Source organism: Podarcis vaucheri, assembly GCF_965113315.1.
Source record: "Podarcis vaucheri genome assembly, chromosome: 7".
Lineage (NCBI taxonomy): Eukaryota > Metazoa > Chordata > Lepidosauria > Squamata > Lacertidae > Podarcis > Podarcis vaucheri.
In genome coordinates, this window is record NC_138765.1 from 29,971,856 (window position 1) to 29,998,772 (window position 26,917).

Below are 26,917 nucleotides of genomic sequence, written 5' to 3' on the forward strand. Positions count from 1 at the left end.
AAGCATGTGGTTGAAGGCTGCAAGGTTACCACCTCTCCACCTGGTTACAAGTGCTATATGGTGTGCCTCCCTTTCCTCGTCAGCCAGTGCTGGAATATCTATCCACTTTGAAAAGGTACTTGATTGCCTTGAAAAGTTAAGTCCGGAGAAAAAGAGCAAATGCATTTTTCAATGACTAAATTTTAAAAACATCTCTACCTGAATGTGGAAGGGATACATTTCTATCAGTAAGTTATCACAGGCTTCAGAATTGCAGCAAAATTATGAATATATCCTTTTTAATTCATCTCGCTACTTTGCTAACAATGCTTCATTTCAAAATGTGGAAAACCATTTACCTTTTTAAAGTCTCTCTTGGCTGTGTGGAAAACAGCAAATTCACAGTTCTGCTTGGGTAGGAATTATTCCCCCCTCCAACACACGCACATACAGAGTAGAAACCTAATCCCTAAAGGACTTTTGATGTTCAAGGAAGGCAGCCACTGTGGAGAAAGATCTTAGGAGAACGATAATTTACTTTACAAGGTAACCAATGAGCATAATTTCAGTTCTTCTTCATGTTTACATCTTCATCCTTCAAGGCAAACTTTCTTCTTAAAACCTCTGCTATAAGAACTGCAGGATCCTCCTCTTTCAGTAAAGTTCTGTTCCTGAAAGGAGGACACAAGATGAAGGGTATTAACAGGAGTGCAAATCACATTCTGCTCCACCATCCCCAACTGCTTTCTTCAACAGGATTTAAAAAATAAAATAAAAAAATCTAAGAATTTAGGTGTGGTTCAACTGCATGTTTTTCAACAAAGGGGCTATTCTTCCAAATCTCTTGCTGGTTTGTGTGTGTTTTTTAATTCTTGTCACCATCAAATCCCATATATCTGGTATTATATATATATCCCATATATTTGATATTAGGTAAACAGTAAGAATAAGAAAGACTTTTAAAAATTACTTCCAGCATACAAGTTTTTACCTAGCAAATTTAGGGCCTTTCTAGAGATTTCGCTGATCCCTAATGATGCCATAGGCACCCATGATTATTTGTGCAAGACTCCACATGCACAAATTACAAAACGCACTGGATGCACCAGACATGGCCTTCCTCCCCTCGACAGAACTGTCAAGGATAATGCTAGACTGGATTCCTCCAACAGGCTAATTTTCAATGTGCAAGGAACCTTATGTCATGGGGGAGAGGAAGCACCCAATAAAGCAATCTCTCTCTCTCTTGTACCCTGAAGTGCTATTGTATTGTCTGAGTAGAATTAGTAACAGAGAACTTCTCCAACAAATCTGCAAGGATGAAGCCTACCTCCTGGCAAAAGTACAAAAACCAGGATGAAGCTGGCACAATAAAGAACACTCAACTCTGTGGAGAACCTTTGGCTCTCCAAATATTGCTGAAATTCAATCCCCATAATTCCCAGCCATTAGCCAGGAATTGCTGGGCTTGATGGGAGTTGGGAATTCAGCAGCATTGGGGGGGGGGGGCTTCCTCATTCCTGTTGTAGCAGAAGCAATTCACCACCTGCTTCTCTGCCAAGCTCAGTATGCAGAAGTGAAGAGTCACCATTGTCTGTATGCATGGATTTGCAATATGGGCTACTACAGGGTGATGTGTGCAATTTCAAGAGCACAGCAACAACTAAAGTCTATGAGGTAAATGTATGTGGTTTGCGTGTGCAAAAGAACATTGATTCTTTTGTACAATAAGCATCATAAGGATTTGGAATCTGTCCAGTTTTAAATTTTAGCTCTCTTATTTCAAACACGTTTACTCACATCTGTTGTAGCTCTGGTTTTCAACCACCTTACATTCCCCCGATACCTAGATAATTTTGTTTACCAGTTTAATTAACTAGGGGGTGAGGGCAGGAATCCCTATGGGTAAGCAAATTAAAGGCTTCTCTACAAAACGTTATTAATTTTCTCCTGGTAGATTCTTAGGGTGGTGGTTCCCCACCCCCCAAAAAACAACTTAAATATTGATGATTTTAAGCAACATCATTCTGTAAATCTCTCAAAAGGACTCCAACCATTTTTCTTCAGTTTTGCTGCATACATTACCAAGTTCCTTCATATTGTGCCAACCTCAAATAGGAGCAGCATGCTTTGGGACAAAGAAAAGTCATTTTGAGCCCAAGAGGCACAGAATTCATAGGATTTCCTACATACAAAAGAACTTTTGTATCTTCCTTCATACCAAAGATGGGGAACTTGTGGTCCTCCAGATGTTGTTGGATTCCCAACTCCCATTGATCTCAGCCAATGGGGGCAGGAACTGTAGTCCACAACATCTGGAGGGCCACAGGCTTATCATACCTGCTTTGTGACTTTTAACTTGGCAGATTCCTCTCCTCTCTCATGGTAACCATAAGTTGGAAAGAAAATAAATAAATAAATATCTCTCACACAAAATCCATTCACTTCCTTGCTCTGTGTGAACCAGTCCAGAATTATTATTTTCCTTTGTTTTCACCATTACTAGAGTATATTAGAACTTACATCATGCATAAGCATGTGATTAAAAAGCAAGTGGGGGCACCTATATATTTACCATTCTTTAAGCACTTCATCAATAAGCATGACAATGGGGCTCAAGATTTCAAAAGTCATAAGAAATGTGAACCCTAGGACCCTCACCACATAGTTCCAGAAATTTCAGTCATTAGCATACAGTTCCTAAAATAAAAACCCACACCCTGAAAAATTGAAAGGAGGCAAACTGATCCATTTAATTTAGGCAAACCATTTCACAAGAATTCTGAATGACAGCAGCACTGCACCTGCATTATTATTTTTTAAGTGAATGGCACCACTTGGCTACTTTCTCCCTGTCTAAAATGGATTCAATTACAGCTTTCCATTTATCAACATTCTCACCATTTCTTCATAGTCAGCATATGCTGGGTCAAGAGCAAATCCAAAGTGTTGCACTCATTACACAGTGCCATTCCCTGCTTGCTTCTGCAACTTACAGATTAAGGAATGTTATACTCCGATAGCACTTTAGCAACTCAAAGATTCAAGAATAAGCCCAGCTATAGCCACCCACGAACACTGCAGATGGTGACAGCAGCCATGAAATTAAAAAATGCCTGCTTCTTGGGAGAAAAGCAACAACAAACCTAGACAGCATCTTAAAAAGCAGAGACATCACCTTGCCAACAAAGGTCTGTATAGTTAAAGCTATGGTTTTCCCAGTAGTGATGTATGGAAGTGAGAGCTGGACCATCAAGAATGCTGATCGCTGAAGAACTGATGCTTTTGAATTATGGTGCTGGAGGAGACTCTTGAGAGTCCCATGGACTGCAAGAAGATCAAACTATCCATTTTTAAGGAAATCAGCCCTGGGTGCTCACTGGAAGGACAGATCCTAAAGCTGAGGCTCCAATACTTTGGCCCCCTCATGAGAAGAGAAGACTTCCTGGAAAAGACCCTGATGTTGGGAAAGATGGAGGGCACAAGGAGAAGGGGACGACAGGGGATGAGATGGTTGGATAGTGTTCTTGAAGCTACCAGCATGAGTTTGACTAAACTGTGGGAGGCAGTGGAAGACAGAAGTGCCTGGCGTGTTCTGGTCCATGGGGTCATGAAGAGTCGGACATGACTAAACAACAACAACAATAGCCACCCACCCGCCATGCTCTAAACTTGTGTCATGCACAGGGAGAAATGCAGTGGTTTGCATTGCCGTAAGACGAAGCAGCTTCTAGGGCAACCCTTGACTCTACTGTTCTACAAATTCATCTGACAGACGCCCACTCTAATTTCTATAACTTCTTGTAATTTATCAGTAAGACTGGCAAAAGCACCAGTAAACTCCTTTTATCTATTTGTCTCTTTGCTTTTCTCACAGATGCTTAGACTAAACTTCCTCAAACTGCTGGCACAATGGATAATGGCAAACCTCTCTGATTCATATTTCATTGTATCAGAGGTTATTCAATTTTATCCGAGGGACCAGTAGTGCAGAGCTGTAGTGCTGAGATCCAGTCCCAACATTCCCGTGGGCATCTGACAACATGTGTTTGCAACCGTCTCCTCTGCTCAGCAGGATGAGGCTGCACCCAGCTGAACAGTTCTCTCCCATAATAGCCCTTGTCTGCTGCTGCTCACTGCAAAGCACAAAGGGAGGGGGCAGCTCTTAAGCGCCTTAATTCTCTTTGTCTCAGATGTGTCCAGGAGCTTCGCTGCTGTAGCTACGTATACTCTGCAACATTTGATGTCCAGAGTTCCTTCCACCCTGCAACAAAGGACACACATTTCTGCCAGGGCAGGGTCCCATTTGCTGCTAAAAAGGGGAAAGCAGGATTTCCTGTTTTCTACTAAGAAGGAAGCTAATTTCATCATTTTACCATGGACTTTCAGCACTCACAATTCAGGTCATTGTTGGTATGGCAAGGAGGGATGTGCACATTATATATGATGCAACTAACAGAATTTGAAGAGACACAAGAGGCAGATTAAAATGGCATTTTTAAAAAGTTCTAAGAATTTGGATTGCTTTTTAAAACTGTAAAGATAAGCCTCTAAAAAAAAATGTAGTGAAAGCCACTGGCCTTAGGGAAGTGGGCTTTAGTTGCAAGCTTTACATTCAGAAACTCCCAGGTTCAATTCCCAGTATCTCCAGTTAAGAAAAGACAGCACAGCTGGACCTCTGCCTGAGACTCTGGGGACCTGCAGCCAATCAGAGTAAAGGATACTGGGCTAGATGGAATACGGTAGCTTCCCTATGCTCTTTGGTCCAAACTGGACACTGACAGGGCAAGCCACTTGTATTGATTCACATCCGTGCCACATTTTGGTATAAAAATGAGAGAGCACCTTGATTGAGCTATGCTAAAACTGGCCCCTCTTCCCCCATGCCTCGCTGTATTCCTTTGCAATTGTCTCCCAGTCTAGCTATTTACCGTATTTTTCGCCCTATAGGACGCACTCCCCCCCCTCCAAAAATGAAGGGGAAATGTGTGTGCGTCCTATGGGGTGAATGCAGGCTTTTACTGAAGCCTGGAGAGCGAGAGGGGTCGGTGCGCACCAACCCCTCTCGCTCTCTAGGCTTCGCGCACCTCTCTGCAAGCCGCGGGAGCCCGGTGATGGGCTCCCGCGGCTTGCGGAGAGTTGCCTGCATGCTGAAGCCTGCGCACGCTGAGCTCAGCGCGTCCAGGCTTCGAGCACCTCTCCGCAAGCAGCGGGAGCCAGCGCTGGGCTCCCACGGCTTTCAGAGAGCTGCCTGTTCTGGGGGCTGGGGTCGAGGGAAGCTCGGGCTTCCCCCACCCCAGCGCCGTGCCTGGGGGAAAAATAATAATTTCCCCCCCTTTATCCCCCCCCCAAAAAAGTAGGTGCGCCTTATGGGACGGTGCGTCCTATAGGGTGAAAAATACGGTAATAAGAATGGGCCAGGGATCAGTTAAAGTCAAACTATGTACACTGACTGCCCTGACGTTGAAGGGATAAATAAATAATTGTGAAAAAAGAAACAAATAGTCATGGAGGCAATTGTTGAAAGTATAATTAAAGAAAGAAAAGATACATATGGGTACGTTTACTCAATTATGGAAACTACTGACTCTCTTTTAGAAGAATCATGGTCACAAATATGGGTTTGTGAAACACCATTATGGATGTAGATAGACTTTCTGCTATTATTTGCTTAGGTTTAGACTACAGTGGTGCCCCGCAAGACGAAAAACTCGCTAGACGAAAGGGTTTTGCGGTTTTTGAGCTGCTTCGCAAGATGAATTTCCCTATGGGCTTGCTTCGCAAGACGAAAACGTCTTGCAAGTTTGTTTCCTTTTTCTTAACACCGTTAATACAGTTGCGACTTGACTTCGAGGAGCAACTCATAGAACGCGGTGTGGTAGCCTTTTTTGAGGTTTTTGGTGATTTTTGAAGCTTTTCCAAAACTTTTCCGACACCATGCTTCGCAAGACGAAAAAATCGCTAGACGAAAAAACTCGCGGAACGAATTAATTTTGTCTTGCGAGGCACCACTGTATGTACAAGTTCTGTAAGACCTGAGATTTGAAAATAAAGTCTAATAAAAGAATTAGCAGTTACTTGTTCAAGGAATAACATTGATATGATGATATGATATATGATATGATATAATATGATGATATGATATGTGTCCAACAAGTGCAAGTACAGCTGCATTATGTATTGTTTGGAAGAACAGCAATGCAATTTCCCCATTACTGGATGTTGTAAGTTACTCAAATCTGAAGGCAAATGAGTCTAACTTATGAAAGGAGGTGGAGCAATTGCTGCTAATTCTTGCAACAGGTCAAAACAGTAGAGATTGCACCCCTTTTACTGTAACTGAGATTTTTCTTCTTAAAAGTTAATACATAGAGTGGAATAATCTCAACAGCAGCAATCTGGCAGATATACAAGCAGTATGAGAAGAGATCAATTTCAGCTTTGAGAATCCTATTCCAGTTTCCAATAAACTCAAGCAAATTTTTTTAGAAAGCTGAAATGAGAATGTGATTCTTCCTTCTGCATAATATTCTGTCCCTTAAGAAACCAGAAGGGACAAACCAAGGGCAGCTGATCAAACAAATTACACTTTAATTCAATGTTTCCATGGTATCTCACTGCTTATTACCAGAATTAAATTGCTCTAACTGGATTGTGCATTAAATGAATAAGAAATATTGTAATTATTGTTAAATGTGCTCCCCTTACTTCCCTCTCTCTAATGAATTCAACTTATGATACCATCTGCCTGTTGAACCCTCCAAACCTCAAGAAACACTATGTTCAGTGCTGATAAAACAATAGTGAAAAGTTTAGCTTGAAAGAGGTTTTAATTTTTGCCCAATATTAATGCATAAAAGGGTGGGTATTTTTGTTGGGAGGTGGTATATAAATAGTCTAAATAAATAAAACACAAAAGCTTGCATGTAAAAAACTATCCACTATTTAGCAAGCATTCCTAGCTTACTGTTTTAGTTATATATTCTATTGTTCCTCCAGTGAGCTCAGGAGGATATACATGGATGGGGGTGATCCCTGATTACCGTTACAACAATTATGCAATAAAGAATGGCTAGCTTTAATTCACCTATTAACCTTAAGAAACAAGGCGTTTCCTGCTTGGCAGGGGGTTGGACTCGATGGCCCTTGTGGTCTCTTCCAACTCTATGATTCTATGATTCTAAGTTCAGGTTTTGTTGTTTGGAGCCAATGGCTATAACATGGTTGACTAAGGATTTAAACTCAAGTCTCCCTTATCCTGGGATGGAGAAGCTGTGGCACCCTGGATCATATCAGCCTCAATCAGATATAGCCAACAGTCACAGGTGATGGGATTTGTAGTTCAACATCTGAAGGGCCACAGCATGCTAATCATGTAATCATATATGCATATATTGTAGCAACCTAGGAAGGCTTCATGCCTAGAAACATGCAGAACACTTGGCAAGTGTTTTCTTTGCTTATCAAAGTACATTTTATACCCATTTCCAGAATGACACATAGTGAGGCAATTTTAACCATAGACTGTACAATGGGCAATTTGGGAGATAGCAGAGGGAGAAGCAGGCAAACAGGAAGAGACAAGGCAAAACCTCTGACCTGTAGCTCTCATGTTACCCTTGTCTCAGCTGCTAGAATAGTAATAATCTCAGCATTTATTTGCAGACCAGTGAGAACAGGGATGGGGAACCTATGGCCCTTCCAAAGGCTGTTGGGAGTCCAACTACTATAATAGAATCATAGAGTTGGAAGGGACACCAAAGATCATCTGTTCCAACCCCCCGTAATGCAGGAATCCTGACCACAGCCACCCCTGGGTGGGCTCAAACCACCCACCTTCTGGTTAACAGTCAAACGCACTGATCCAGCATGGCCAACGCTTAGAGATGAAGGGAGTTGCAGTCCATAGCGTTTTAAGGGCTACAGATTCCCCATCCCTAGTTTAGAACATTAAGATCTTCAGGGAAGTGGTTATAATAACTTCAATCTGGAGGCAGCTTAGAAGAAGCTACTTGTCTTTTTGACCATGGTGACTAAATTGCCCTGGTAGTCAGGCAAAGAAGCTTTACCAAAACGGATTCTTTTATTATTAGCCAAAATTGACTATGATAAGCACAGGCAGACTAGCAACTTTGGTGAACTGATTTGCGCAGTTGTCCTTAGAGATCAATATTGTAAGGCCTATTATAAGAAAGGCTTTAAAAGCCTGTGTTGTGGTGATGCAGGGGAAGCACATTAGAACTAACCCTTGCAAGTATCAGTCACAGTGCTAAAGATCAGCAGAGCTACCTTCACACAAAGCAAAACTGCAAAGCTTCCAATCAGAAAAGAAAGAGAGACACTTTTGGGGATGGAAAAAGAGAAAACAAACAAAAACTTACAAGTCTTTGTTCTGTTTCATCCTATGAATGTCTTTAAGAATGCCCATCATATCGGCAAAACTGCTGGCCTTGGACAGGGACACCGAATCTTCGTCGTCAGAATCCTTTGGGTCTGCTTTACAACATTCAGAGGTTGCAGAACAAAGCATGGAAACGGATGGAAGCTCTGGGCTTTCTAATTCTGCCTCCTCCTCTGTAATGTCACTAATGACAAAGGAAGTTGTAGACTGGAATGAGGATCCAAAACAAGGTAAGGGAGAAGAGACATTTGAACTTCCTGGTGATAATAAATCAGGTGTTAATGAAGTGGAAGCTGGAAAAAAAAGAACAATACACATTGATATAAACCTAGTGTCAAACTACAGGTTTTATATTCTGCAAAAGAACATGTACGCCAAGCCTATATACTGGCAAACCTACCCACAAATGGACATAAGCCTGCCTCCTGCCTTTACTCAAAAGCTGGTTATGATGCCACAAAAGGGGTGAAGCACTTTTCCATCTCACACCCTCCCATTACAACCACCATCTTCCATATGGCAGTATTTCAATGTATATTGTTAAGATTATCTTGTTCCTGTCTTGCCACCCCAATCACTGAGCACAAAGTTCTCAGAAGCAGCATGTTATTCACCTTATATCACAGATAGGAAGAGAACTGGCCCACAGTCACAGGAGGCCACTTTTGGCATCAACCAAGGCCCATCCCTCGCCTTCCCAGTTAGAACCAACCGAGCCCTGTGCACACAATTACCTCTACTAGACCACTTTCCTTAAGAGCCACCCTTGAGAGGGTGGAAAGCCTAACTCTGAAACAATTTCAGGAACCAGGTTACCTGTCTTTTAGTCTAGAATGACACACATTTGTGAGAGCTCGTGTGCCTCTGGTGCAAGATCTCAAATGGATATCACAGGAGGAGAACAAAGCACATGAGAAGGATTCAGGTTCAAACACTGGCATTCCAGCTAAAATGGATGGAAAGGTGATGGCAGCAGGTGATGGGAAAGACCTTCCTTTTGTCAAGGCCCTGGAGAGTTGTTGCCAGTCAATGCTGATCTAAATGGACAAATCGCCTGTGCTGGTACAAACACAACTCCTTATCTATGTTCAAAGTCATCTGGTAATATCTTTGGGAAATCTATTACCTTGATGCTCTGTTAAGGGAATATTATGCAACGGTGGCAGTCTGTGACCAGTGCTTCACAACACTGACTTTAGAGTTGTGCAAACACAGCTGTTTTACGAGTTTAGTCATAAGAGGAACTGTGGCTTAACAAACCCGAGAGGCCCCTCCCCATTTGATCCTCCAGAAGCTGCCTGGAAGCATCACCTGACATCATAGTGATGTGGGTGGCCCCACCACCCTGTCAAATCTGGTCCATCAGGGGGTGAGGAGATAACAAGTGGGCCAGAAAAGGTTCCCCATCCCTGTCATAGGACATTACAAGAAAAGGGCATGAAGAAGAATGAAGCAGAATGCATCTTCTTTCCTTTTTACTCTCACCTTTATTTCTCCCTCTAACACTCCCCATAGTAAATTTTGGACCGTAAACTCCTCAGGGCATGGACTTTGTCTTTTTGTTTGTTACTCTGTACAGCACCATGCAAATGATTGGCTCAACAATAATACAAATAAGCAAATTACATTGTATTAAAAATTAAGCAAAATCTTTTGCCTGAAAAACTGGGGATGCAGAAATCACAGAATCATAGAGTTGGAAGAGACCACAAGGGCCATCGAGTCCAACCCCCTGCCAAGCAGGAAACACCATCAGAGCACTCCTGACATATGGTTGTCAAGCCTCTGCTTAAAGACCTCCAAAGTAGGAGACTCCACCACACTCCTTGGCAGCAAATTCCACTGTCGAACAGCTCTTACTGTCAGGAAGTTCTTCCTAATGTTTAGGTGGAATCTTCTTTCTTGTAGTTTGGATCCATTGCTCCGTGTCCGCTTCTCTGGAGCAGCAGAAAACAACCTTTCTCCCTCCTCTATGTGACATCCTTTTATATATTTGAACATGGCTATCATATCACCCCTTAACCTCCTCTTCTCCAGGCTAAACATGCCCAGCTCCCTTAGCCGTTCCTCATAAGGCATCGTTTCCAGGCCTTTGACCATTTTGGTTGCCCTCCTCTGGACACGTTCCAGTTTGTCAGTGTCCTTCTTGAACACTGACATCATAGGATGAAATCATAGGATGAGATCATAGGATCCTGGCCATTATAAATTAGAATTTGTGACAAATTCTGTCACAAATTCTGTGCAATTTCTTCTAACATTATATAAGTCTCTCATTTATATCTGGTCTGTTTATCAAAATGCTGTAAGGGGCACACACATTATATAGAAGTGTAATGTTATGAGCTTAAATACAATAAAACCAGTTGATAAAGTTGCCACTCATAAAATGGAACCAAAAAGCACCATGGCATTTTCAAGTGGGTGAGACAGATGCCCTGTTAATAGTAATGGGTAAATAAAACAAAAACTTTGAATCTTTATTTCTCAAAGTGCACAAGGAAACATCAATGTGGGTCTTTTTGGACAGCTGGGCCCTGTTTTGTGGCTCCTGCCAACTTTACTTCCTGTGTCAAAGACACAAAGGGCTGGTTCAGACTTAATGATAAACCATAATTTAGAGTTATGTGCTTGAACTGTGATTAGTCTTCAGTTTGCATGCTCCCCAGCTTCCCTCTTTTGCATGCCAGTAGGAGGAGACGTTAACACTTCTGCCTTGGATTTTAGATTAACCAGGAGTTTATGTCTGAATCCAGAAGCCCTGACTAAACTATGGTTAGACAGAAGAGGAAAGAACCAAATTGTTCTTTCCATAATGCTAGCTTGTTCCATAATGGTTCCATAATGCTAGCTTGTTCAAGGAACTCTATTTTCAATTGGAAGAGGAAGTTTTCAGCCTCTTCCTCTTGGCATGCAGGAGAATGGTGTGTCCACACGCCACCATGAGGATCACTACAGTTGATGCACATGATACTCAATTACGGTTCAGCTATATGTCCAAGTGAGTACTGAGTATGGCCTCTTCTGATTTAGGGAACGGATGGACAAACAAGGGTATGAAATATGTGTGTCAAACTTTTTAAAATTAGTGCAGACTTCATTTATCTAATATAGTATTAGCTTGAATAATATTTTTAAACAAGCAATGATTTTGGAATTTTACTGTCCCCTATGTTTAAAAAACAAACTGCTGTAATCAAGTAGATCGATATGGACTGGCAAAAACCAATAAAAGTTTTTGCTACAAAACCGGCTTTAGGGGGGGAAACCAACTGCAAAAAATAGTTACTGACTGTGGAATATCTAAAATTAAGCAAATAAGCCTGGTTGGTAGAACACTTTTTGGCCCCAAGGAATAATGCCAAAGCTACATGATGAAGAAAAACCACACAGTGTCTAATATCAACAGCTACTCAGGTGATGGCCCTAGAAATACAACTAATATCAGGAAAGAATAAGAACTTCCCACCTTTCAAGCTATACTATGCTATTAGAGTGATCTTTAAAAGGTGCCGGACTATAACTGCTTGGCACTTTATCTATTCTAACCGTGCTCCATGCTCCTTCTCATAGTCTTGCCCTTACAAAATACACATTTCAAATGTGGGCATTACACAGTTCAACATTATGTCTGAATACCTAACCCTTGATTGCCTGTGAGTCGCAGGTTTCCTACTGCTGTGACACTGCAGTGAAAAGGGGCAAAGTTTTCTGGTACCCTCTCAACATGGAATAAAGGCAGCAGCCATACAAGAAAGTTAAGGAAATTTGTGGAATGAGGTCAAACAAAGGAAGGTGGCAGGCAACACCTGCATATGTTGCTCCCTCTCATGCGTTCCAAATTTAAACTAGTCATATCTGCACCATTTTGTTAACAACCTGACTCTTCACCAGGAAAGACAGCAAACCCTTACTGCACTTCCCAAGTGAATCTCCAAACTTACTATGTACTTGGTCAAACCTGACACACAATTCCAAGGGCTGTATCCAACGCCAATAAGCAAAACTTAGGTCACTTAATTTTAATGTGTTTGTTCTGAGTAGAATCTCCACCCCAAATTAGAAGAGAACAGGACAAAACATGCATCATGCTTTCTCCACAATAAAAAAACAACAAAATTTTACCATCCTCTTTGCCACAGCTTCTGGTTATCAAAGTGGAAATATAATTTTCAAGTTATTTGCTCATCTGCTATATCTACTTTTGTAGGCTTGCAAACGCTGACACACCCAAACCATTTCAAATTTGTGTACAAGATTTTGGTATGTTTCCTCTGAGCGCTTGATGCTGGGTACTTACCTGACTCTGCTGATACAATCTTAGCAATCTGACTACGCAGATGGCTCAGTTCATCTTGGAGTTCTGTTGTCCGACTCAAAGCGGGTAAACCCGGCTTCTTCAAAGCCAGCAGCTTTTCTTCTTGCTTTCTCAAATTTGGGACAGAGGCATTCCGCTGAATAACGAAAAGTGGCGTGGGCTTCCATTTGTGCTTTAGTGGACGAGTGTCTGTCCTACAAGCCAAGATCCCAAAAATTCAAATGAAACTGGCCCCAGTGAATAACAGTAGTCCATGCTCATTATATCATACAAAGTTTGCTATCTGTGACTGGCCCTTCTCTCATCACTACAGGACCCCATTTTTAGCTACCCATTAGTCTCTTTTCTCTCTCATTATTTATCTCAAACTCCCATCACTTCAAACCAACCTGAATATGTACCCATGGTGCAATGTTTTCTTAGACAACACTATCCCTAATTTAAGTTCATAAAGACATGAAGAAGTGTTCAACCAAATTTTACTCCATGTAGATCCACTTAAATTAATGAACATAACTAAAAGTGGAGTTCAACTAACTTCTATTCAGAGCACATCAATTGAAATAGACCTAACTTAGTCAAGTCCATCAATTCCAATGGTTCTACTTTGAGTACGCCTAGCATGAAATTCCACCCTAAATTAGGTTAATTAATTTCAATACATTACTCTTGAGTAAAGCAATGAAAGACGGGCGGTATTTAAGACAAATGACAATAAAAAAGGTTGAAGACAGCATAGACACCACCTACAGAGCTTTGAAACCAACTGAAAATAGTATTTTCCAATAGAAGCAGTTCAAAAATGAATCATTGTGCATGTATGAATTAGCCCTTATTCATCTTTGTTTGTCTGCTGCCACTTCACAATCCATATATTGGCGTGTCCTGCAAATGCCTCCATACCTGCCTAAACTTTTTAAGCAGCTCAATTCTTCATGCAGGATTTTCTCCTACATCAATAGCTCCCCCTAGCACTTTGTGTAAGCGTAAACTTCTAATTCAATGTCACTCTTTCTTCAACATGAGCACCAATTGGTCCCCTACTCCAGGTTTCTGACCTTACATGAATATACCTTATGACTGGAGCACCTCTCTCGTTCTCTGATTACCAAGATACATGAAAAGGTTTTTTTTCTCTCTCTCTCTGAAATGGCACCCATGCCTCATTACCTTGAAAGACCGACTATTAAAAGAAAGATAAAGATAGGAAGCCATCTCAATATTGCCCTGTTTTCAGGAAGTGATCACGAGCAATAACTGACCAAGAAAGGAAGAAGGAAAGTCAGGAAGCCTGAGAAGAAAAGGAGAAAGGGATGTACCTGACTCTAGCATATGTTTCTTCGTCATCTGAAGCTATCCATGCTACGTCTGCCAGAGTGGGGACAGGGGGTGTGTCATTTAAATAAAGATCTGAAACATTAGGTAATTCCTGAGGAACAGAAAGGAAAAGAAAATAGCATTATCATGTATCATGGGGCTGTAGATTCATTTTCTGATCAGTTCTGAATTAAGGAAGACAGGAGTGCCTGGCATGCTCTGGTCCATGGGGTCACGAGGAGTCAGACATGACTAAACGACTAAACAACAACAACAACAACATGGGACCTGTAGCAAAATGCAATATATCTTCATTACCCGAGTAAGGATTCTAGCCAGCCAGCCATGACCTCCTTCAAGATACCATGAGCCATTACAGACCCAGGCAACCCAAATAACTCTGTTCAGTTTGCTTTGCCATTTTTCTTTTCCAGCTGTCACTTAACATTCCCTGGATCCTGGTGTCCATTCAGTACATGCAGGGGTGGAAAAAGGTTTGCGCCTTCTCACCCTTTAATATATATATATATATATATATATATATATATTTGCTTTTGTAGATTTTCACGGGTACAGGAATGCAGGTTTTGGTGTCTTCGGGTGTCTTCCCGTGTAAGAGTTGGGGTGTCTGGGCGACGTTTCGACGAGGTCTCACTCGTCATCTTCAGGCTGGTGCTTTCGGCTTCTTGTTACTGGAACAGAGCAGGGTCTTAGTGTTTGAGTTCCTATAAATACTGTTGAGGGGGTGTGGTGTATAGCCTCCAACGTTCTGGGCAGAGAGGAAGTTCCTAGATTAGTGTGCCTTTTCTTCTTTTGTTCCTTAATTACTTGAGGGATATCTTGAGTGATTTCATGAGTGATATTCTGAATACCACTTAGGTGGGTCATTAAGTGTGGATTAGTTGCTAAAGCTTTCGTGTCTTGACCTCTTGAGCTTGTGAAGAGTTTTTCGAAGATGGCTGTGCTGCATTTAGTTGTGCTCTGGCTTGGCTTCGTGTATAGGGGCGAGCTGTGGTTTTGTGCCCTGTGCCAGCCAGATCTGTGTAGGGATTGCAGGGGGGTGCAGCATCCGGAGGTGCCACTATAGTTTGGCTACTGGATGGAGTTTGTAATTTATCTGTGGAGAGGGTCTGGGTTTGGGTCTGGTGTGGTTGATTGGTGACGGCGTTCTGTGTGCCTCTGGTTCTGGTGTCGGTTTTTGTGGGGAGGGCTAATTTCCAGATGTCTGGCAGGCGGGACGTGTCGTCACGCTTGTTCATGTTGTGAGGGTGTTTCTCTATCTCGATGGCTTCCATGATTATTCTCTTGTGGTGATGTTCCATGTTAAAGAGCAATTTGGAATCTGCAAAATTAATTTCGTGTCCTGTTTCTTTCATGTGTTGGAAAAGAGAGGAAGTTTTTTCTTCTTTTTTGACGGCATTCTTGTGTTCTGCGATACGTGCATTTATTCGTCTGTTTGTTTGTCCAATGTACGTGGCTGGGCAGACTTTGCAGGGTATTTCATAGACCCCTTGGTTTTCCAACTGGATTTTGTCTTTGGGGTTTCTGAGGATATTGGCTATTTTTTGGTTGGTGCAGAAGGCTGTTTTGATATTGTGTTTATGGAGGATTTTGCTAATTTTATCTGTAGTGCCCTTGATATAAGGAAGGAGGGCCATGCCATTGTTTTCTTCTGTGTCTTGGTTTTTGGGGGGTGTTTCTTTTTGGATTAGCTTGGTAACCCTGTTTTGCTGGTATCCATTGGCGATTAACACATTAGAGAGATTTTGTAACTCAGTTGTCAAGTGGTCTTTGTCAGCCAGGCGTTTGGTTCTGGAGATGAGAGTCTTGGCTACGGAGTTTATTTGTGCAGGGTGGTGGTGTGATTGTGCATGTAAGTAGCGGTTGGTGTGTGTTTTTTTCCGGTAGATAGTGTGTCCTAGGGAGCCATCAGGTTTTTTGTAGATTAGGACGTCAAGGAAGGGGAGTTGGTTGTTGTCTTCTATTTCCATAGTGAATTGTATTTTGGGGTGTAGGCTGTTGAGATGTGTGAGGAAGCTATCTAGTTTTTCTTTCCCGTGTGGCCAAATTACAAAGGTGTCGTCAACATATCTGAGCCAAAGTTTGGGTTTGTGTTCTGACTTATCTAAAGCATTGGTTTCAAAGTGTTCCATGTACAAATTTGCGATGACCGGTGAGAGGGGTGATCCCATAGGTGCTCCTTCTATCTGTTTGTATCTTTGTCCATTATGGATGAAGTACGTGTTGGTTAGGCAGTGGTTGGTCAGGTCCAGGATGTATTCGGGGGGATTGTATTTGTTTTGAATGGCTGTCAGGGCTTCATTAATGGGCACTTGAGTGGGCACTCTTCACAAGCTCAAGAGGTCAAGACACGAAAGCTTTAGCAACTAATCCACACTTAATGACCCACCTAAGTGGTATTCAGAATATCACTCATGAAATCACTCAAGATATCCCTCAAGTAATTAAGGAACAAAAGAAGAAAAGGCACACTAATCTAGGAACTTCCTCTCTGCCCAGAACGTTGGAGGCTATACACCACACCCCCTCAACAGTATTTATAGGAACTCAAACACTAAGACCCTGCTCTGTTCCAGTAACAAGAAGCCGAAAGCACCAGCCTGAAGATGACGAGTGAGACCTCGTCGAAACGTCGCCCAGACACCCCAACTCTTACACGGGAAGACACCCGAAGACACCAAAACCTGCATATATATATATATATATATATAGCCTTGTGAGAACCTTGGGGTTCCCCTGAGCTTGCCAATACCTCCCCCTTTTCCCTGATTTGGCTCCATCTCTGTTGGAACAGCATCACTGATTCCACTATTAGAGGGAGTGATGTGTGGGCAACTTGTTCAGCACCAACAATCATGCTACAGATCATTTAGAGGCTGTAGCTAATTTGCATCAGCTTGAAGGTTGGTTGCTCCTCTGAGGTGTTACATGAGACTAGAGGTGATCATGCACTAGACAAACATTAGCCAGACCTAAGTGAGTAATGATAGGTTATGGCAAGAAGATGAGGTAATGAGTTACTACAACACAACATAACTATCTACCTTTCTGCAAGCTTCTCAACATCTGGAGAAATTAATGCTGTAGTTCAGGAGCCTCATGCAGCAGAGGTTATGTAGAACTGCCTACTTTCTTTGCTATTTAGGTGTCCCAGGCTAAGCTCTCTGGCTTGACAGCTGGGAAGACATACAAACCCCTAGCCCCAAAGTCTGAGAACGCAAGAACACACATTAACTGAATTCTAAGTTTATGGGGTTATAAACAAGTTCTAGTATAGCTAAACACTCCCCACCTACACGACCCGTTAAAATATTCCCCCCCCCCAAAAAAATAATAATAATGAGTATGTTAGGACTTGCTTTCTGGTTTCATGTAATTTTCCTATTTACTGTGAGCAACGTTGGGCACAGTCCACCCTGGAAAAGTAGCATATAAACTAAAAATAACCTAACCTTGAACTATCAATAAGCAAGGGTCTTCCCAGTTAGCATTCCATTTCCAATAGTGGCCAGACAATACACACATTTTGCACCTTTTAGCCACATATGCAGCTCCTTTGCATGAGCCAGCATGCAAACCAACTGAGTCTTCCATTAACTGTAGTTGCCTGTTTCATCTGAACTGCGAAACTATCATTGGCAGCTTTGAAACGAGCCAGGCTTTGTTAACCATGGTTTCCCAGTTCTGACCAAGCACAAAACTATAGCTAGCTGAGGACTTCCAAGAAATGAAGAAGCCGTGTCCAAATAAAGTCAGTACATATACCAGCATATGAAACAGTCTTTAAGGCAAAAAGAATTAAAGCTTATGGTAGGACTGTCAAGATTTTAGATCACCAAGCCAATTTTCTCTCAGGAGCTGCACCCCATTTCCCAGGATGTCAGTCCTATATATGCACATTTAGCAGAGTGTAGCTTCCATTAAAGTAAAAGAAACTTCTTTTTGAGAAAACATGAACAGTACTGGGCTATAAATGAGAGTGCTATAGCACCCTACATAAAGAAATCGTATGCCAACATATCCTAAAGGGTAGCAAAAAGAATGCATTTAGTTAGAAGCATGCTGCAGTTCCTATGCAGGTTCTGAAAGTCACTAACTACACTTATTTCATTACAGGAATAAGTCTTTAAAATACAGGCTTGAAAGTGGCTAAAAACCATCAAACCACTACTGGAATAGTAATTATTGCCTTTCTATGAAGAATTCTGACAGACTGACATGTAGCAATAAAAAGCAACTTTTTTTAAAAGCAAAGCAAGGCTGAAGAGCAGGGCTCTGCATTTAAACCTGCCTTGAACAGGTGTGCAAATTCATCTGAATTTCAGTATTTTACCTGGAAGCATGCTCTAGGACACGGCTTCAAAGGAAGGTTTGTCCCAATCTTTCTCACAAAGCTGCGTGCTGAGCCATAAGGTTTGTTCTGCCAAATTGGGACAGTCTGAGGGTCGAAACAAAACACATAATGATATTTTTAACCGATAATCAGTAGTTCAGTTTTTAGATAGTCTCCCTCATTTTGTGGATGAAACTGTGAACAGCCCAGGCCCAGAGGGATAGAAGCACAGCAATTGCTGCACTGTGCAATTTACTGGGTTTTACTGTAGTCACAGAGCCCCAGGAGAGAGATCAGAAGTCTTGTGCAAACCCCATCACTCCAGTATAAAGGGACCTGGGAAAACCTGCTGAACTGGTCACTGCATCTACCCTGCCAAACAATTGACAGAAGCTTTTTGCAGTCAGTTTGTTATTGGGAGAGGCCACCAAAACCATCCCATACAGACACCTGTGCTAATGAACCAGCAGACTGCTGCAAGGATTTCCACTCTGACCACATTCTATCCTGCCATGTATTGCACCCTCTCTAACACCAATACTATGTGCAAGAACCTATTTCTGTATGCTGATTACAACCAATCAATGGCAAGGGCTTTGAAGGAGGCCTAAATAATACAAACCATGCAATTTGATAGTAAAAAATTAAGAGGTGTCTGCCTTGACACAATTCCGGGAATTGTGGTTTGAATCCATGATTTTAAAAGGTTTTCCTTTCTAGAGCGGCTAAGGTCACTTTGTTTAAAGTAAGAGAGAACTTCTGTTTAATCCATTAAGAAAGTTGTCAACAGCTGGTACTATAAATACACCCCTACATACCTTGGGGCCTAGGCCACCTGTCAGTTTGTCTATTACATTTTTTAATGTTTATTTTTCATGCTATTACTGATGCCCCAAGGCAGCAAAACACACTTTTGATAAAACAGAGACACTCAGCTGACCTCTCATTTTAAGTAAAAGAGTTTATACCTTGATTTACAAATGTTTTGCTAGAAAATGAGTAAAAAACCAGGGACCTTCCAGATGTTGTTTAATTCCAACTCCCATCAGCTCCAGCCAACAAGCCCAATGGTCAGTGCTGATGGGATCTATAATCCAGTAACATCTGGACAGCAAAAGGATCTCTTCTGGTGCTAAAATATATACTGCTGAAAACGTGGACTAGGCTACATGAAGGAGGAAAGTCCAAGCATTCACTTCACCACAGGAGATTTATTACTTTGACCCTCCAGATGTTGCTGAACTACAACTCCCATCATCCGTGGTCACTGTCAATGCTTGCTGAGGCTGATGGGAACTGGAATGCAATGACACTCCGGCACCACATAGTCTAACTGATTTAGTTACATGATGTCATCACTAAGTTCCAATCACATTGCTCTAAGGGTGTCCAACCAGGCTAGCATACCCCATTTGTCAATTTGCACTGCGACAATTAAAAAAGCATGAGACAAAACAAGGAAATCGGCCCATTTGCCTGAGCAATGGGGACGCGTTCCCTCCTTATTTCACCTAACGTATATTCAGACTGAGAGCCACCCCTGGAAAAAAATGGGTGCAAGCTTTTAACTTTCTCACTTTTGGGGAGCTTTGCAATAGAAAACTGTCACGTGGGCAGGCACGATTATACACACTGAACACAAGATGATGATGATGATGATGATGATTATCATCATCATCATTTTACAAAAGTACAGTTTTCAAAGATACCCAAGAGATTTCGGAAATTGAATTCCAACAATTTTCAGTTGGATTTAAGGATGATTTCAGTGTCTCACGAGCAGCAGAAATTGTATAGACCCTGGAAAGAAAGCCTAATTCAGAAGAGCCATATTCTCAAAGTGAACAGTATGTTTTGGAAAACACAAGCTTTAAAGCTCTTCAATATTGCAAAAAATAAGAAAATAAAAATGATGTTAATAGCTGTGTACTTACTGAATCTGCTTCCATCTCTGACCAAACAGGAACAAGTAAGTCAAAGGTCAAAACTACAGCTCCAGATTGTGCACTAGCTTCATAGTATTCCACCCTTGGAAGAAAATTATCTGCTCATTATGAACATAGACAAGGGCACGTTCTAAATTTGTCTCATTAAAGCGGATAAGCAGTGATACGAAGAATCCCAATTACATCTTAAGCAGTTATGTAACTGTATTCTAGGATTAAACTAGCTCACAGACTTAAGAGTCAGGCCGAATATCATCAATTATGTAGTTCACCATGCACATGGTGCAGCAGAATGCACTCTACAGAAACTGTTCCTGGCAGGAACATATACTGTCTTAAAACCTAATGCAACTGATTTTGCAAATTCCCGGGGTAGCTAACTTCACTGCCCAATAATTGCTACAATTAGAACGAGGCAAGGGTGCCCTCTAAATGCTATTAGACTACAATTCCCATCAGACCCTGCCAGGATGACCAATGAATAGGGATGATGGGAGTGGTAGTCCAAGAACTTCTGGAAATGACCACATTGACTATCCTTGTGTTTGAATATTACCCTGGTAGAAGGACTAATGTTTCAAGCAGAAAGACAAATGCATTCTTTAATGAGAGCTAAGCCACCCTTCTGGCAAGCAAGTGGCTGGTTGCCCTTATAATGTTGCAGCAGATAATGAACAAGTGGTACCCTAATGTACCTTCCATCAAGATGGAACTTAGTTAGGAAATATGCATCAAATAGTTCAGTAACCACAATGGAAACTGGGACTTTTGAGCCAGCAGCTCTGCCACAGATATACTACAATTTCTGAAGATCCTCCTCCAGTTTTCTCCCTTTGTAACCAGCCTACCAGGCATACAATCCAACCTAAGCATTAATAATCTGTCAAAGGAATCACATAGGGTAAGGCTGATGCACCTAAATTGTCTGAGTCTGTTAGATTTGGATGCTGCCAGTAGATTTCTTCACAACAGAGGGATGATGCAGGGCATTTCTTCCTTTTAGTCCCCCTCTACCCTTTTAAACTGAGATATGAGAATTAGAGACCCCAGAGAAGATGGCAAGTGCTGCTGTAGAATTATAGCATTCCCTCCCCTAAAAACGGGACTCACTGGACAACCAAAAGGAATTCAGCTATTTCTCATGATGGAGTTGTTAGCTGATGTCACATTCACCACAAAGGTATGTAGAACAAATCAGCAATCCACAGCTTTGTAGTTGTTCCCACTTTCATACGATCGACTCTGCAGAAAGAAAAACCCATTTACTTACCAAGGCAGGGGAAAAAACCCTAAAGTTTTGAAAGAATAAGAGACGACCAGGAATTGCCTATGGGAAATTTATTCCAAAAGTATCTACTCAGCTGTTTAGAACATATTATATTCCAGTTTCTCCCCTTTCAGCTATTTGTTTGCATGCTGCCCAATAACAATTTTGCCATTTCTATAATCAACCAGATAAGCAAGGTATAAAACTTCTCAAAGGTGACGTAAATTCCGACTTCACCAAATTTCACTAGAGACTAGACCAGTTTGGTTTTGGAGATCTACTTGAAAAGCATAAACTCATCCTCTGAAGGATATTTATTGGCCTCTACAAAAATAAGACCACTGATGTGGGGCAGAAAAATTTCCAAAAAAGATTGCTTTCCAGTGCTGTTTCTCTGCTCTTTTTCTGTTTCCCAAGTTAATTAGTAACAGTGAATGGATGCCAACTGCAAATAAAATTTAGACAAGCTTGGCAGTTTCAACATCTTTAGCTTTTGTTACAAAATACAAATAGCATAAATACGTTAAATCAAATAATTTCCCAAGGCATCAGGAAAGCTTCCAATGCAAATTAACCTGATTTGCATAGGAAATATTTTATATCAAAACTTTCCAGAATTATGCACCACTGGGCAAGACTAGAGTAGGGTACCGTATCCTATTATACTTTTAACATTTGCCATGAGAAATTACATATACTGTCTTACATATAGTCTACTACAAGTAAGCAGCAGTGATCACACATGAGAACATTTAGCCCTCAGATCCACTGATCTGTATTACAAGTTCTATCTGAAGTGATTACAAATGAAACTTTGTCCAGATTTAATACAGCTTCCCAGCTCTGAGCAAAAAGGCACTGGCTTGCATATGACTATTGGGTTCAAATCCCAATAGAGCCACCAAAAGCAAAAACCAGCTTTCAACCTAAGCTTGTCCATGTTTAAAGGGGAAACAATAGCCACATGCATCACAGCTATGAAGTATGACTGTAATGCACTTTATACAAGTGCTACAGAAAGCAATATGACCATTAATAATATTTTATAAATAACCTTACCGCTAACAGTGCTAAGTGCTATGCAAAAAAATTATAAACTGGCCCTGTACAAAGGCAAGCAACCTAAAAGGAAAATGCAAGGTATGTGAGGCAGGAAAGGAAAAGAGTCTACACTGGGAAAAGCCAGGGTAAAGGCACTTCAATGTAAAAACAAGAGTGTCAGGTGGAAGGAAATTCCAGTTATAGTGGGTTGCAAGGAGGAGAAAGCAAACAAGGAAAAGTGACGGTAATATTAGGTATAATTAAAAGATTGGTACCTGCATCAATAAGATCTCCCAGTGTGCTAACCAATGACTTTCTAGTTTCCTGTTATGTTTGGTACATTCTTCAGAAGAAAAAAGCCACCAAAATTTCTTCCTCAGCAGCAACAGGTCTGATAAAAGTGTTAGAAAGCTGAGCCTTCAGCAGCCTCCTCTGCTCTGAGACAAGGTCAACAGACTGGCACACGCGGCTAATGATATCACAACTCAGCCAACCAAGGATAACCATGCATGACAGCGATGGGCTCTTTGGCAAGTCACTCAGCCAGAGGCGTTAAGTGGAGTTGTTGCTTATCTACCCCCAGCTCACATGCTGTTTATGTTGAGTGAAGGCACTGTCTGCACAGGACCCTGCAGCTTAAGGAAGAGAAGCTAGAGAGAGATTTAACAAGGTCAGTAGCAGGAACAGCAGATCAGAGATTAAAATCTACTGCTGAGGACAAATCAACTGCTTTCTCAGCTGAAAAATCAAAATGCTCTCACATTTTGCTCACTTTACACTGGTGAATGGGGAAGGAGGGGGTGTTTCTCTCTCTGTGTACGTAAGGATTCTCGACTTGTATGCCTTAAGTGCTCTCCAACCTTGTCTATTGAAGGAGGAATGGGCCCAACTGTATAGCCCACAGAACTGTCTGAATGGCCCACTTCCACCTTCTTAAACCTGTCTGGATGCTTTTGGGCCTCTGCTCTGTGTCCATATGAGGTATGGCCTGGTGGGCAACAGAGGCAGAGCATTCTCAGAGGTAGAACTCAAGTTATGGGACTCCATAACACAGCAAGCAAGTCTGCCTAGCTGTCTCTTTATGTGCCCTTAGGCACCTGCTTCAAAACAGTTTTATATTATATGTGCTTTTTAATAATGCACTCTGAGCAACAAGCATAAAACCAGTAGATGCAGTTTTATTCAATGTATTTTTGCCTTGTTTTTTATTGCTGTTCAACTGAGTTGTTTTAAGAAAGCTTTGAGTTGCCTAGGTAGTGCTGTTTTCAAATGTAACGGTGGGGCAGATATGTTTTAACAAAGAAACACTTGAAAAAGAAAAATCAGTGCTACATCTCCTTAAGATATAAGAGAAGCAAAGTGCCCTCTGCACCGAATCACTTTGGTCCAGGAATTCCCAAATTTTGCCATGAGAGGGGCTGAACCATATTGAGAATTTATGTTACTATACTGGATGCATCTATCAGTTTTCAACAGCCCTGCATCTAAGCATTAACCTGGTAGCCACAGGTGACATCTCCTTTCTATCAACCAGTGCCCATTGCTAGTAATGGGCTGGATGAGGGTGAACAAACTGAAGCTTAATCCAGACAAGCCCGAGGTGTTTGTGGTCAGTTGAAAGGAAGATCAGGGAATAGGGATTCAACCTGTGGTGGGTGTTAAAGGTAAAGGTACCCCTGCCCGAACGGGCCAGTCTTGACAGACTCTGGGGTTTGTGCGCCCATCTCACTCAAGAGGCTGGGGGCCAGCGCTGTCCGGAGACACTTCCGGGTCACGTGGCCAGCGTGACAAAGCTGCATCTGGCGAGCCAGCGCAGCACACGAAACGCCGTTTACCTTCCCGCTGGTAAGCGGTACCTATTTATCTACTTGCACCCGGGGGTGCTTTCGAACTGCTAGGTTGGCAGGCGCTGGGACCGAGCAGCGGGAGCGCACCCCGCCGCGGGGATTCGAACCGCCGACCTTTCGATCGGCAAGCCCTAGGCGCTGAGGCTTTTACCCACAGCGCCACCCGCGTCCCCCCAGTGGTGGGTGTTACTCGTCCCCTAAAAACTCAGGTTTGCAGCTTAGGTGTACTCTTGGTTTTGGCAGTCACCAGGAGTGTGTTTGCACATTTAAAATTAGTGTGCTGCCAGCTGCCTTATGGTGAAGGGTGGGTTATCAGCTCCACTATTACCACTCCATCAACAACCTGATCCCTGTGGGAAACATTTAACAATTTGAGGAAAAAAGACTCTTAAATGCCAAAGACTGAGGACTTACTACTACCAACCTCGCACATTTATTATGCCATTAAGACATTTTACTAAATAATGAATAGAAGAAGAAGAAGAAGAAGAGTTTGGATTTGATATCCCGCCTTTCACTCCCTTTAAGGAGTCTCAAAGCGGCTAACAATCTCCTTTCCCTTCCTCCCCCACAACAAACACTCTGTGAGGTGAGTGGGGCTGAGAGACTTCAGAGAAGTGTGACTGGCCCAAGGTCACCCAGCAGCTGCATGTGGAGGAGCGGAGACGCGAACCCGGTTCCCCAGATTACGTGACTACCGCTCTTAACCACTACACCACACTGGCTCTCAGGCCTAGCAAGGCTTTTTTTAAAAAAGTAGGTAGGGATAAAGTCCTTTGGTAAGCTATTTTTGGTACAAGGGGCTAATGTTACAATTAACTACACACTTACCTGGGGAAAAGTCCCATTAAACTCAGTGCGGCTTACTTTTGAGGGCATGTGCATACAACTACATTGTCAGGTTGCAATCCTGCACAAGCTTCCAAGAAAAACCAGCAGGTGCTACTTCTGCACAAACATGTTTCAGGCAATTTATATTGTACTCTTCAATTGAACATACTGCACTCAAGGCAGACTGACAGTTTTAAAGCAGGGATAAGCAAGCTGTGGCCATCCAGATGTTCCCATCATCCCTTACAATTGGCCATACTGCCTGGGACTGATGGCAGCTGGAGTTCAGCAACATCACATATTCCCCAGCCCTGTTTTAAAATAAGATAAAATGTGTGTGTGCAGCACACAGAGAAGAGCATTAAATGGCTCCGCACAATGGATAATCTTATACAAAAGTTATTAATAAGATTCAAGTACAGTATTTGATCTAAAAGCCGTTCCTCCCAGAAGCCCCCAATTTTGTAGTTAGTACTGGAATGCGGAGATAAGAGAATAAATTATCTATAGCAAAACCAACAAATAATGTTGTGATGCAATTTGAAGACTAAAGCTGCAGTTCTATCCCCATTTGCCTGGGAGCAAGCCCCACCGAATTCAACAGGATTTACTTCTGAGTAGTCATAGTTAGGACTGTGCTGCAACACATTTCCCACAGCGTAACCTTTTCATGGTCTGGAGAGTCTTACTTCATCAGATGCATTTAAGGAAGCAAAGCTGCAGCCCACCCCCAAAAAACCTTGCGCTACGCCATAATAATGCTGTCGGCCTCCTCTAGGGCGCGACGCGCCTCTTTTACGGCTTTTGCTGCAACGGACTACCGCGGCCACCCCTCTGCCCTTCCCTCAAGGCGGAGAGGGGGAAGGCACTCTGCACCTGCTCAGGGGCACTGCCGTCCATGCTGACGCCACACCGCCCCAAGGGCTGGGCCTTCTAAAAATCTGGGGGGCGGGAGGGAAAGAAAGATGCCAGGCAGGGAGGCCGAGACCCGCCTCCTCCTCCTCCTCGGCCATAACAGAAATTAAAACCCTCCCGGGAAACCCTCCCTCCCTTCGCACGTCCTCCTGACACGCCTCTCCCTGTGACAACCAACGCCGCCGCCTCCCCCTCCGCCGCTTACCCTTCCCTCGGCCTGGAGGCCGTTCCTCGCCCCCCTCGCAGGGGGGCTTTGTGTCGCTTCGGGGTGAGCAGGGGCGACCCGCCTTCGGAAAAAAACAGGCGGCGCCGCCGAGTGAGGAGTGGGGGGAGAGAAAAGAAACGCCGCGAGGCGAAGCCGCTGCTTCCCAGCAACCCCGCGTCGCCCTTCCGCTCGGAAACAGCTGCGGCGGCGGCGGAGCCCACCCCTCGGGTCCCTCTCCGCGCATGCGCGCCGTGCGGGAAAGGGGAGGGGAGCCGCCGGAGTTCCCTGCTCTCCGCTTACCTGGGCTGCTCTCCAAGAAAGGGCGGGAAACGGGCATAAGCATCTTCCCTGAGGCAGAAGCTCCGCCACTGATGCGGCCCTCTCCTAGGATGCGAGGAGGATGCCGGTTGCTCAGTATAACGGCCTCATTACGCACTGTTAAGCATGCCGTGATCACCGTCTGTAGTTTTCTGCGTTTCATTTCCCCCGGATCTTA

The 26,917-nt window shown here is 42.7% G+C and overlaps 1 protein-coding gene across 9 annotated transcripts; it reads right to left on the reverse strand.

Annotated features, from left to right (window-relative positions):
• Positions 1-250: 250 nt before the first annotated feature.
• On the reverse strand, positions 251-26,650 carry MTFR1L (mitochondrial fission regulator 1 like). 9 transcript variants are annotated; one of them, XM_082231967.1, is made up of 9 exons: positions 26,422-26,547; positions 22,899-23,258; positions 20,304-20,397; positions 18,370-18,474; positions 14,018-14,127; positions 12,681-12,892; positions 8,361-8,673; positions 2,065-2,107; positions 251-650 (listed from the first exon to the last, which is right to left on the reverse strand). In XM_082231967.1, exons 3-8 carry the CDS (start codon positions 20,316-20,318, stop codon positions 2,074-2,076), a joined length of 789 nt encoding a protein of 262 aa, XP_082088093.1. In that variant the 5' UTR covers positions 20,319-20,397; positions 22,899-23,258; positions 26,422-26,547; the 3' UTR covers positions 251-650; positions 2,065-2,073. The 9 variants fall into 9 exon arrangements, with proteins under 9 accessions (XP_082088093.1, XP_082088092.1, XP_082088090.1 ...); XM_082231966.1 differs by lacking the exon at positions 2,065-2,107 and adding an exon at positions 21,232-21,311; XM_082231964.1 differs by lacking the exon at positions 2,065-2,107 and adding an exon at positions 21,524-21,557.
• Positions 26,651-26,917: the final 267 nt, after the last annotated feature.

Coding starts and splice junctions, on each gene's coding strand:
- MTFR1L (XM_082231968.1), bottom strand. Junction 14,128..18,369: donor GTCCTAGAGCATGCTTCCAG/GTAAAATACTGA, acceptor TCTGTTCCTCAG/GAATTACCTAATGTTTCAGA. Junction 8,674..12,680: donor GATTGTATCAGCAGAGTCAG/GTAAGTACCCAG, acceptor TTTTTTTTCCAG/CTTCCACTTCATTAACACCT.